At 47.6% G+C, this 12,197-nt stretch overlaps 1 protein-coding gene across 2 annotated transcripts in view; it reads left to right on the top strand.

Moving 5' to 3' along the window:
- Positions 1-12,197, top strand: part of LOC149867498 (uncharacterized) — a 57,611-nt gene that overhangs the window by 39,453 nt on the left and 5,961 nt on the right. For both annotated transcript variants that reach the window (XM_090045535.1, XM_090045534.1), the window contains exons 26-31: positions 1,262-1,330; positions 2,416-2,484; positions 3,578-3,646; positions 4,334-4,414; positions 11,348-11,383; positions 12,031-12,067. In XM_090045535.1, coding sequence (XP_089901661.1) covers positions 1,262-1,330; positions 2,416-2,484; positions 3,578-3,646; positions 4,334-4,414; positions 11,348-11,383; positions 12,031-12,067 — 361 coding nt within the window. The remainder of the gene's footprint in view (positions 1-1,261; positions 1,331-2,415; positions 2,485-3,577; positions 3,647-4,333; positions 4,415-11,347; positions 11,384-12,030; positions 12,068-12,197) is intronic.

The following is a 12,197-nucleotide window of genomic DNA, read 5'->3' as shown; positions in this document are numbered from 1 at the left end:
GTGGTCTTGTGGGTTTGCATGCCCCCATGGGGTGGGGAGATCACTGCAGCAGCCACAATCTTCTCTCACCACCTCCACAAGGGGGGAAAGTTACCACAGCAGCGATCTTCCCACCCCCCAAAGTGGGGAGGTTGCTACAGCAGCAAACTTCTCACTCTGCGGTTTTCATGTATGCCTGGGGTAGAGAGATCACCATAGCTACATCTCCCAGCCCCAGGAGGTGTGTGGAGTCTCCCTACAGCTAGGAGCCCCTCAGTTGACAGGGTTCCCAGCCTGGAGAGCTTCCTTCTTGCCAGTGTAGGGGGAGCCTGGGATTGGGGTCCCCCTGCACCAGCAATAAGGCACAATGGGATCTAATGTGCAGTCCACAGTAGCATCTCCTGCCATGCACATGTGGCTTGACAGGAGGCATGATTGTGCAAATCATACATTAGATCGCATCTCACCTTTACTTGCAAGCGTAGAAGGGGTCTCTAGCTGTTCATTTAAATGTATGAAAAAGTAGCAGAGACCAAACACACCTGGTATTCAAAGCAGCCATTTCTTTTTCTTTTTATATAAATGATCTTGATAGCTTGGGGGGGATGGGGTGGTAAGACCTTCTCCCAAAGAAAAATCTCATGCAGCATCTATGGGGAATACCCAAAACCAAAATATTTTCCATAGTTATGGGGCATGAACACAAATGAACTAAAAATATCTGTTAAACGTAGGGAGAGCTCTGATTCTACTCCCATTGAAGTCAATGGCAAAACTCCCACTTCTAGTTTATACTTAACAAATATGCACAGCACTGACATAAGCATGTTAGATACAGGGCACATCTACACATTCATTAACGCACTGTAATTACAGCGCATTAAGTTTGGCACCTGTAATAACAGATACTAAACCAAAGAAAGTCTTTCCATTGACTCTCTGAAAGCTGGATCCCACCCATGGTTACTCTGTAATAAGAATTCTGTAATTACAGTGTAGTTATTTTAGAATTCACCTACGCAAGGTAGAGATCTTGTCTCCTGTTCTGATGAGAGACCAGACAAATCTCTTGCCAGGGCTCATCCCCAGTAATACCTTTTCTTAGACCTCCACCCTGATGTGCCTATTGTTTAGAGTTGTTCTGATTTGTGTAGTAGTGTTTAACTAATTCCCTATTTTTTTCTTTTCCCCCTTAGAGCACTGTGAATAATGGGAATAGTAAAAAAAAAAAAAAATTACATTCTGGTATATGTTGCATATTTTTAAAAATACCAATTTTTAGGGTGATCCAGGTGTTAGAGGACAAGTTGGTCTCCCAGGTCCACCAGGAGAAGGACTTCCAGGACCAAAAGTAAGTAAATGAAACCATTTTGTCTCACTTCATCAGCCATTTCCAATTAAAATGTTTCAATGAAAAATGTAATAGTTACATATTATATCATTCTGTTATAGTTATATACAGTTATGTGTGTATATATTTATATACACGCACACCCCTACAATGCTTTTCATCTTCATCCTACTCTAAAAACAACTATATCTATGAGTAAGGGTATAGGCATACAGCCCAATTAATATGTGATAATTACTCCACATTTAATTTCATAATAAATGTGTTCTATAGTAAGGAGTAGACACATAACCAGCTCTCCCAACCTGGCTTCCCTCAGTGAGCACTACTGGAGTTTTGGAGCAGCTGACCACTAAATACTGGGAGAATTGGTTGCACTGAGCCCCAGGATGAAACTGATTAGTAACATATATAACTAGTAACATATTATGGGCACACGACACATTCTACATAGTAGTTTTCCACATAATAATTTTCACACATTTTTTCAAGAATTTATTTTTACCTGATTTCAAGGAACTTTAACCAGACTCTATAGTAGGGCTGTTTATTATGTGTCTAACACTTACTATGTAGTAAAATCAATTTACTACCTGACATTTATGCACTTTCAAAGACAGGTAAGGAAGTCAGTGTCCCCGTTTTGAAGATCGAAAAGATGTAGCTGAGTGATTCACCCAAGTCACTTTGGTCATTTGTTTTTTTTCCACTGAACATCAAAACATTTAATAATTTTGGGAATGAGGCTTATGACTAACAGGTCATACCTCCCGAAGGAAGCAACTGAAAATGAAAAATAAAACCTTTTTCAAAACAAAAACTAGTGTTTGGATTAATAGTCTGGCAACATTCTCATGACCTTCTTATACCCCATGTCCTGCATCCATACCCATACTATCGAACCCTTATAGCATGAACTATGTTTTTAATACAGCGCATTTTTGATATAAGGAAAACACAGTGTAACTAAATACCACACATTGCCATACTGAAATAATCTTCCACTTATATTCTTATTTGCTATAATTTGCCATGTATTTTTGTTAGAGATACTGTATTTAATATGTGCATTTTTCTTCCTTTAGGGAAGTATAGGACGACCAGGGCCACCTGGTCCCTTGGGACCTCCAGGTGAAGGCGTTCAGGGAACTAAGGTATAAAACCTTATTGACTTCAGCGCTCATATAACTGAAAGGAGAACCTCACCCTCACAGTATAAAGGAACTGAGAAACAGATTGCATATTATCACTTGGTTTTCTTAAGAACTCCAATTGGCAGAGGATCTGAAGATGAAGCATGTAAAGAGTAACCTGGATATCTACAGTAACTATCCTGTTCTTTGTTGCTATATTAACAGCAAGCTCAAGGGGATATGGATCAGGAGCCTTGAGATGGAGGGGTTCTGGTTTCAAAGGACATTAGTTTTGCAAGTGCCTAGAAAACAGAGACATCCTTTCGTATTTTCTTTCTCTGCTAAACGATTGTACTGCCATGTTCAGAGTCATCCTATGAACTGTCAGGCACAGAGGAAAAAGGGTTACTCTGAGTCCATGGGTCATGCTTTTCTTCCCCTGTAACAGCATGAGAGCATGTATGAGAGAAGAGCAATAATTCAGAGCAAAGGGGTGAGAGTAAAGAGAAAGAGAGAAAAATGGAAAAAGAGAACAGAGAAGGAATAGTAAATGCCAATTTTATTTTCAAATACTAAAGAATGAAAAACAATCCTGTCTGGCTGGATCATAGAACTCTTACTGACTTTCAGGTCAATGGGATTGCTTGGATGAGCAAGAGCTCACCAGAATGAGTAAGAGCTTCTTTAACCTCACTTTGGGCACTATGACTGCTCTCCATGCCAAGCTAGTTTGCATACCAGGTTCTGACACCCTAGAGCAGATATTCCAATGAAGCATTTCGATAGGACAACAAAAACACTTTAAAAAAAAGATTTGACTTCTTCATGAGTTCTCTCTCCGAGTTTGAATCAGTCTTTCATTAGAGGAAGTTCAAATGGCTCTGGTGCCCGAGATACTTTTTCTTAAGGCATAAGGAAAGGAAGCTTGTAAGTGTTCCTGAATGGAAACAAGGGAAGCTCACACAAAAGTATCTCTGCATAAAAATAGCTACGTCTATAATACTAAATCCCTCAATATTCATAAAAATGTAGCTTGAAACAGTTTTTCTATGACCTTTAAACATACAACATGATGAATGATTATCAAGTGTTCATATTTCTGAATTATTGCTAGGGTGAACAAGGAATTCAGGGAATACCAGGACCACGAGGGCCTCCAGGGGAAGGACTTCTAGGACCTAAGGTACAGGACATAAATGAGAAAACACATCTTGTACCCAGTTCTTTTTCTGAAGTCATCATATTGGAGATATTCACTGGAGTGACCTCCCATTGGTGTTGCTTTGATATACATGTGGCATGCACATTTTTGGGGACTGTTATTGTTTCTGTTCTGTATCCCATGAAAGAATTTAGTCATAGAAGAAAGGCAGCCAATACAGTTACCAATCTCAGCTGGTTTAAACCAGCCATAACAACAGGCCTTAGTTTATTCCAGAGGTCTTGAAGAACTGGCCCAGGGGCCAGATCCAGCCTATAGAGCCCTATCATCCAGGTTGTGGTGCTTCCTGAGGGCTACCGGACTAGCCCTGCATGCCGTATTACTCATACTGGGGCTAAAGTCAGCACATGCATTGCATATAAAATGGGCCGATCCAGGACATCCATTATATGTGGCACACTGGGTCGGTCTGGGGTGGGCACTGCATACAGCATCTGTACACTGCATCCAGCCTGTGGGGGAGAATCTGTGGGCCCAGTCTGGCCTATGGACCAGTCCCATACCCCTCATGGCCCGATTAGTTTGATATCCCTGGTCTATTCCATTACCTACATGTGGTTTCAACAAGGACAGCTAGAAAAAAAGTGAAAAGTTTAAATTTAAAAGATGTGATTAACAACTAATGTTTAGTCAATGCATTGTTCAAAGGGTGATCGTGGTGCTACTGGTGAAAAAGGTAAAAAAGGAGAAAAAGGGAACCTGGGTGATCCTGGCTTGTCTGGAGAACCTGTGAGTACCTAATATTTGTCACTTAGTTAATTAAACATATTTTATGCACCCTTCAAGAAATGGCTGTGTGTTTTCAGAAAACCAGAACTATGGAAAGTTTTTAATAAATCAACCATGAAGTTCTGTTCTAAAGTCATGATTTAACTGTAGGTCAGTGTAGCACACTGGGGTCCCCAGAGCAGCCTTGATGCCCTCTGGTGGCTCACAACCATGCTTCACTCTGCCTCTAGGGTGCACTCCCTTCTGTCTCACCCACCATGCTTTGATGTAATTATAGGATTCAAAGGGAGGCTGCCCACAGGCTGTTATATGAGCCCCAGTCCAGCTAAATCCCCACTGGGGTTCCCCTGTACCTCAGTGGTCTTGATGACACCCTCAGGCTTGGTGGGCCCTCTTGGCCTGACCATGCCTGTGCAGGGCATCTATACCCTTAAGGAGTAATTGCATGGTTCTGTTCCTCCCCTACACCATGCCCCAAGCCTTGCAGGTGTCACTATTTCAAAATAGTCTCTCTGGTTGGGGTCTCTGCCCCCTTTCTCTAGTTGGGCCTTCTATCCTGGGCCCCTGGCATATTGGATCTGGCTTTGAGGCACCAGCTCTAGTCTAGCCCTGTCAGGCACCAGGCCCCTGGTCCCTGTCTGCCAGGCACTGAGCCCTTGTCTGTCTGTGCCACTCTCAGGCACCGGGCCCCTCGGCTCTGCTCTGGGCTCTGTGGCCTGCGTTCTGCCCTGCTCTGGGCTCAGTACTTGCTTGACCTTGAGCCTGCCCTGGCAAGGCTTAAGGCAACAGCATGGCCCAGGAGCACTGTGACGGGGTATCTTGCTGGAGCCTTTCTGTTGGTGGCTCCGCCTTCCTGTCTTGGGCTAACCGCCTGCTTACTCACCTGCCATGCCTTGATCTTAATTGATTGAGTGAGGTAATTAGCGGGAGGCTACCCACTTTATATGCCCAGTGTCAGGGGGCGCTATCTGTGGCTCCTTTTCCTCCCCTACACCGCAGCCCAAGCCTCACAGATGGTACTTGACATGGTTTGCCCTATGCTTTGGCCCTCTTCTTTACTTCTGGGGCTCCCCAATGCCCCCTCTCACTCCGGGGCTCCTCACTGCCCCCTCTCACTCTGGAGCTGGGGTCAATGCACCCCCGAACGCTGTGCCCTCTATGGCGCCAGGGTCCCCATGCTACCATGGGAATCCTATGAGGCCTCCTCCAACCCTTAATAGCCTCACCCGGTCCTCCGGTAAAACAGTAAACACAAAGCACAAAGCCCCCGGGCTATAACGTAAAACTAAACCGTCGAGTCAAAAAAACGTTCTATCCCTACTGGGAAAATACTCCAACTCAGAGCCACAACCAGGGGATGCTCATGCAGTCTATCTTCTCCTTTCTCTCTGCACTGTCCAAGCTCCCCCCTCCTTGGCTGCTGGAGGGGAACTGCTCTCCTGGCCTCATGCTTGGGCTTAAGAAGGGGCCAAGCCCTGCCCCTTCCTGTCAGCTGATTCCCTTGGTTCCCCTAGCAACCAGCATCTGTGCTGCCCTGGTGACTGGCAGTTGAGCCTTCCCCTTCTCACCACTAGGGGTCTCTCCTGAGCCATTTCTGCTTTTAGGCACAGGGCACCCAAATGCTCTGCAACAGGCACTAATGGGACCTCCAAATACTGTCCTGCACAGTGCCAAACTAAACCACTGGTTCTAAACTTCAACCAAACAATAAGTTCCCTGGGCTATAAGATAAAGTCTCCACCCCTGGGCCCAGTAACATAACAAAAGGGGAAGCAGCCCTCTGCTCCTTTAAAAAGGAAAACTTCCCTCCCTGCTGGAGTTAGAGTAACCTCCCAGCTCTTGGGTTATACCCCTGTGAGCTCCCAGAACCTCACTTGTGATCCAAGGCATCACAGCAGTCAAGCTAGTATTCCCTGGTAGCTCTCCTGGCCAGGAGAGCTTGTGGGGCTAGACTGCCTTATTAGTTCAGGCCCTGCGTTTATATGCCTCCCAGGGCCCTGTCTCCTCTCAGAAGACTACTCTGGGCTCCCTGCTAATTAATCTCATGGACCAGTTACTATGGCAACCTATAGCAATTGCACCTGGCCTGGCTTCCCCTCTGGGCTGCTTCTCTTTTAAAGTGACTGTTACAGTCACGTACAAAGACAGAAGATGGAGATGGTGAGTGAGGGTTGGCCACTCTTTTGCTACGGAAGGTCCTAGAAAGCTGATGGGACAACACTGCCCCCCCACCTCCTGCAGTACTATTTATAGATTTCATAGATTTTGTAGACATTAGGGCTGGAAGAGACCTTGGAAGATAGAGTCCAGCCCCCCGCCCAAAGGGCAGGAAGTCAGCTGGGGTCACAGGATCCCAGCAAGATAAGCATCCAATTTGCTCTTGAAGGTGTTCAATGTAGATGCTTGAACCACCTCCGCTGGCAGGTTGTTCCAGACCTTGGGGGCTCAGACAGTAAAGAAATTCTTCCTTACGTCCAGCCTGAAATGGTCTTTTAGTAGTTTATGACCGTTCAACCTCGTCATCCCTTGGGGTGCTCTGGTGAACAAACGTTCCCCCCTGAGAAACTCATAGGTGGCCATCAGATCACCCCTGAGCCTGCTCTTTTCCAGGCTAAAGAGCCCCATGGCTCTCAGCCTGTCATCGTAAGGTCTGTTTTCCTGACCTCTGATCATGCATGTGGCTCTTCTCTGGACTCTCTCAAGCTTCTCCACATCCTTTTTGAATTGCGGAGACCAAAACTGGACACAGTACTCCAGCTGTGGCCTCACCAAGGCTGAGTACAAGGGGAGAATGACATCCCAGGATTTGCCCAAGAAGCGTTTATGGATGCAAGTCAGCGTTTTGCTTGCTTTACTAGCTGCAGCATCGCATTGCAGGCTCATATTCATCTTGTGGTCAATGATGACCCCCAAGTCTCTTTCATCCGTAGTGCTAGCCAGTGTAGCACTGCCAAGCCTATAAGGATGCTGCAGGTTTTTCTTCCCAAGGCAGAGAACCTTGCATTTTTCGGTGTTAAATACCATCAAGTTCTCATCCAACCATTTGCTGAGCCTGTCCAGGTCAGCCTGGATCACCTACCTGTCTTCTGGCATGGATGCTTTGCCCCAAAGTTTGGTGTCATCGGTGAACTTGGCCAGTCCGCTTCTGACTCCAATGTCCACATTGTTAATGAAGATGTTGAACAATATGGGTCCAAGGACAGAGCCTTGGAGGACCCCACTGGTCACAGGACACCATAATGAGTGACTTCCATCAATTACTACCCTCTGGGTCTGACCACAAAGCCAATTTTCAAGCCAGCAGATCGTGGTGGACCCAAGGCCACAATTGGCCAGTTTCGCCAAGAGGTGAAAGGCTTTTTTGAAGTCAAGATATATGACATCAATCTCTTCCCCCTTATCCAGGTGATAGGTCACCTGGTCATAGAAGGAAATGAGATTGGTCAAGCAAGACCTACCCATAACAAACCCATGCTGGCTATCCCTTAGGATGTTGGCATCAGCCAGTCCATTAAAGTCTTCAATAAACTTTTCTAAGATCTTCCCTGGGATAGAAGTCAGGCTGATGGGTGTATAGTTAGCCGGATCCACTTTCCTCCCTTTCTTGAAGATATGCACCACATTGGCCTTCTTCCATTCTTTGGGCATGTGAGGGAGTGGGGCCTAGGAGCAGCCGTGAACTCCCTAGCGCCCCCTACCATCACTCACGGTGGACTCAACACCCTCGGATTCTCGCCCGCCATGACTTTGATAATAAATAGGTTTGTATGGGAGGCTGCCTTCATCCCTGAGTAGACGGTGTGTGTGTTCCTACCCCTACTCCATATGGGGTACAACTGTGCACCCCTGCCTTAAGGGCTATGCATGCCTCCAAACCTCCCCTTTAGCATGCCCCAAGCCTCGCAGCTGTTCTGTGGGATGTTGTACGGTGGTCCCCTGCCCCTCGGGTGCTCTTCCTCTGGCACCCTGGGCTCGTCACCCGCCTGGTGCCCCTGGGCTGGGCTCCTACCCACCGCCCTGTTACCGGCGCCCCCGGGCCTGGCACGTAGCCGCCGCCCTGTTACCGGCGCCCCCGGGCCTGGCACGTAGCCGCCGCCCTGTTACCGGCGCCCCCGGGCCTGGCACGCTCTTGTGCTACTCCTCAGCCCGTTGCCCCACTCTGGGGCCTATTGCCCACCTCTGGGCTTCCCCGACCCTCTCAGGGCCTCTCCCGCGCTTCTAGCGCCTCTCAGGGTCTCTGCCGCGCTCTCTGCAGCCATTGCCCCCTTTCTGGGCCTACACCGCACTCTTCGACCGCGTCCTCCGCCCCTCTGGGGCCTTGCCCTCTCTGGGGCCTATACCGTGCTCCTTGCACTTGGGGATCAGGTGGCCGCAGCCGTGTCTGGCCCCTTGACCCTTCTCTGGGTCTTTTGCCCCACTGGGCAAAACACCGCCCTTACGGGCTGGGGTCCGAAACCCTGCACACCGTGCTTCTCCAGCGCAAACAGTTATGCCCTGCTGGGCACCGGGAACCCCCAAGCTGCTGGGGAGCTCCCATGAGGCCTCCTCACACCCCTACAGCCTCACCCGGTCCTCCGGTGTAACTATAACACAAGCCAAGCCCAGACGGCTGTAACAAAAACCAACAAAGAGCCTTCCCGCTCGTAATGCAAGCTCCCAGCCCCCAGCAGGGCTGTCACCCTACCTCCTTTCAGGGATCTCTCCTCCCTAGCATCATTGTGGCTGGTCAGCAAGGTAAGGCTGCAATCACCAACTCTGGCCACTCAGCTCAGCCACAAAGCCCCTGCCCCTGCCCCTGCCCCTGCCCCTGCCCCTGCCCCTGCCCCTGCCCCTGCCCCTGCCCCTGCCCCTGCCCCTGCCCCTGCCCCTGCCCCTGCCAGGCTCTGGCCTGGGCTGTTTATAAAGGCCCGGCCCTGCCCCCTTCTGGCCACCTGACTGGCTGGTTGCCATAGCAACCCATAGCTGCACTGCCCTGTTGATTGGGAGCTCGGTTCCTTTTACTTCCATGGCACAGGACACCTTGGTGCTCCTGTGACAGGGCACTACACCAGAGCGCCAGGAGTTTTCAAAGATGCATGCCAGGGGCTGAGCTATGATGCTCGCCAGCTCCTTGAGTACCCTGGTGTGTAGATTGTCAGGGCCAGGTGACTTGAAGGTATCCAGCTTCTCAAGGTGTTCCTTCACGAGGTCAGCATTAATGGAGGGCAGGGGATCTCCATCACCCAGAACCTCCCTGTCCCAGAGCGGGCATGGGTGTCCCATGGGACTGATGAAAGACCGATGCAAAGTACTCATTTAATACATTGGCTTTTTCCTGGGCGTCAGTATTTAGCCAGTATTTAGGGAGCTTTGCTTGAGTCCCAGCATTTCACACTCATTGCCTCATATTATCTGCATGTGAACACCAGATGGAACTCTTGTGATCCTGGGGTTCCTGCAGTTGTTCCTATTTCTGAGAACTGAAGCTTCAAAGGTAGGAAAGAATTCACATGAGTCCTGCCTTTCCTGAGCTTTGGGGTCTCTATAGCAAACTGATCATTCTTCTTACTAGACTGACCACAGGTAGAAAGGCCTAGAAAGATGTATATATGTTATGTTTGGTTGAATTCTAACAGGTGTAACAAAGGAAGTGGATACCCCAGCCTGCTAGAGGAAGTGGGGACTTCTGTCTGCCACTGCACTACCAGCCCAGCTTCACGGCTGCTACTCTTTTTCTGATCCTCTAAATTAATACCCAGGGCTGCTGCCCCAGTTGCCCCACCTTAGTTACACTATGGGGTTCTAATATTATAAGATCTATACAGTAGGGGTGCATTGATAAAGATATTTTGAGCTGATAGAAATGGCCAATTATTAATGAACCATATCGGCTGATACTGATCTGACTGCTGATATGCAGCGTGGCAACTTGGAAAACAGTGTCTGGCTGGTACATCTGTTTGGGGTGAAGGGTTATGGGGGAGGAAGGGGTGTGGGGGTGCAGATTGAGGCTGGGGTGGGGTGGGGCAGGGTGTGGGACAGAGCCACAAGTAGCTCACCCCGGAAGTGCTGCTCCCAGCTCTGCATGCACCCTGGGGGAAGTATGGGGGGGCATGTGCCCCCTGGATCTGTACATAAGGCGAGGGCGGGCTGCTGCTGAGGCCTGAGGCAGGGGTGGCACCAGTGTCTTCTCAGCAGGTGCTGGACTGGGGCTGCATTTGGGGCTGGGGGCTACAAGGCGGCTATAACCACCCCAGAATTCACCGTAGTCCCTCCTCCGAGCACTGTCACCACCCACCCTGAGCACAGCCCTGGCCCAGCCCCTGCTGGGGAGAGCCCAGTGCCACCCCTGGCCCCAGACCACAGGTGCAGCCTGCCCTCACCTCGCACAGAGACCCAGGGGGGCGCACGCCCCTCATGCCTCCCCTGGGGGTATGCACAGCAGTGGAAGCTGCCCCCTCCTTCCTGTGGCCCCTGGATGAGCCACTCAGGGCTCCATCCTGCTCTCTGGCCCTGCTGGACAGCACCTGCCCCAACCCCAGCCCCACTCCTCCCTCACTGTGGGGGCCTCAATTTACTCCCTGACATACCCCTTCCTTTTCCCTGCCCCCTCATCTCCAACAGACTTGTCAACCAGATGCTGCTCTCCAAACAGCCAGGCTGGCTGCATGCATGTGGTTGCAGTGCGCATGCACATGGGATACATTATTGGCCACATCAGGCAAAAAAAGCCAATTGTTGGTAATGTCAATTTTCCTTTTATCAGTGCTTGTACAATATGGACCAATACAATATAAGTGCACCTCTAAACTACACGTATACACTGTGTAGTAAAAGTTTTCTTATTAACTAAATATTAATAATATAATATTGTGTTGAATGGAACAATGTCTTGAATTACAATAATAGCTATTAATTAAATGTTAATACCTAAATAACTGTTCATCACTGCAGGGCAAAACAGGACCTAAGGGAGAGCAAGGCCTATCAGTAAGCATATCTTGTTATTAATCCATTAATGCAAAATGCAAATGAAATACAACATGTTTTGATTTGGTCTGTGCATCACAAGTACATTTTTATTGGAAATGTTTCTGGACTAAGTTCTGGACTAAAAATGTAATGTAATGAATTTATATTCTGCTTGTGTTTTTAGAGTTTTTTAAAAGTGCTCTTTTATCTATCTTTGCCAGTAATAAGTGGCTTAATTCTCCTAGAGAGAGAGCAAAGAGTAGTTACCTTTGTTTCAAAATACTTGGAGAACTCAAAAGATTATAAGAGTACTTTTTAATGGCAGAGACAAACTGGAAAATTAGAGGCTGGAATGTGAATAGTTTTGACTGAAGTTACACTCCTTGTTTAGAACTGAAAAAAATGCAGGATTTTAAGATAGTGCCAGTGTTTAAAATATTCCATATGAATAAGTTACTCACTGAGTCAATAACTATGAAGGCCCTTGGTAGTAGCCTTAGTACAAATGTAAGGATTGATCTTCTGCATTTGAAAGTTAGGTACCTACACATTTTCAAAAATCTTACTATGAATGGACAATGTACATTATGAATGAAATAGATGTGGTAGTAACTATGTTAGTAAGAGAACAATAATGCAACATTTAATTGTCTTTTCTAACCTAGAGAGAAGATATAATTAAACTAATTAAAGAGATATGTGGTAAGTGTTCAATAAATCTTATACTTTAGATCCTTTTCCTCCCCATTTAAAAAAGTAGAATATAATGTGATTGGGGATTGGTTGGTGTACAGCACCACTTTAATCCCAAAGCAGATTATGAAATGCAGTA

Source organism: Crocodylus siamensis, chromosome 4 (assembly GCF_052110815.1).
Source record: "Crocodylus siamensis isolate JL-2025a chromosome 4, ASM5211081v1, whole genome shotgun sequence".
NCBI lineage: Eukaryota > Metazoa > Chordata > Crocodylia > Crocodylidae > Crocodylus > Crocodylus siamensis.
Note: the sequence above shows the minus strand (reverse complement) of the source record. Positions and strands in the feature narration are given on the sequence as shown.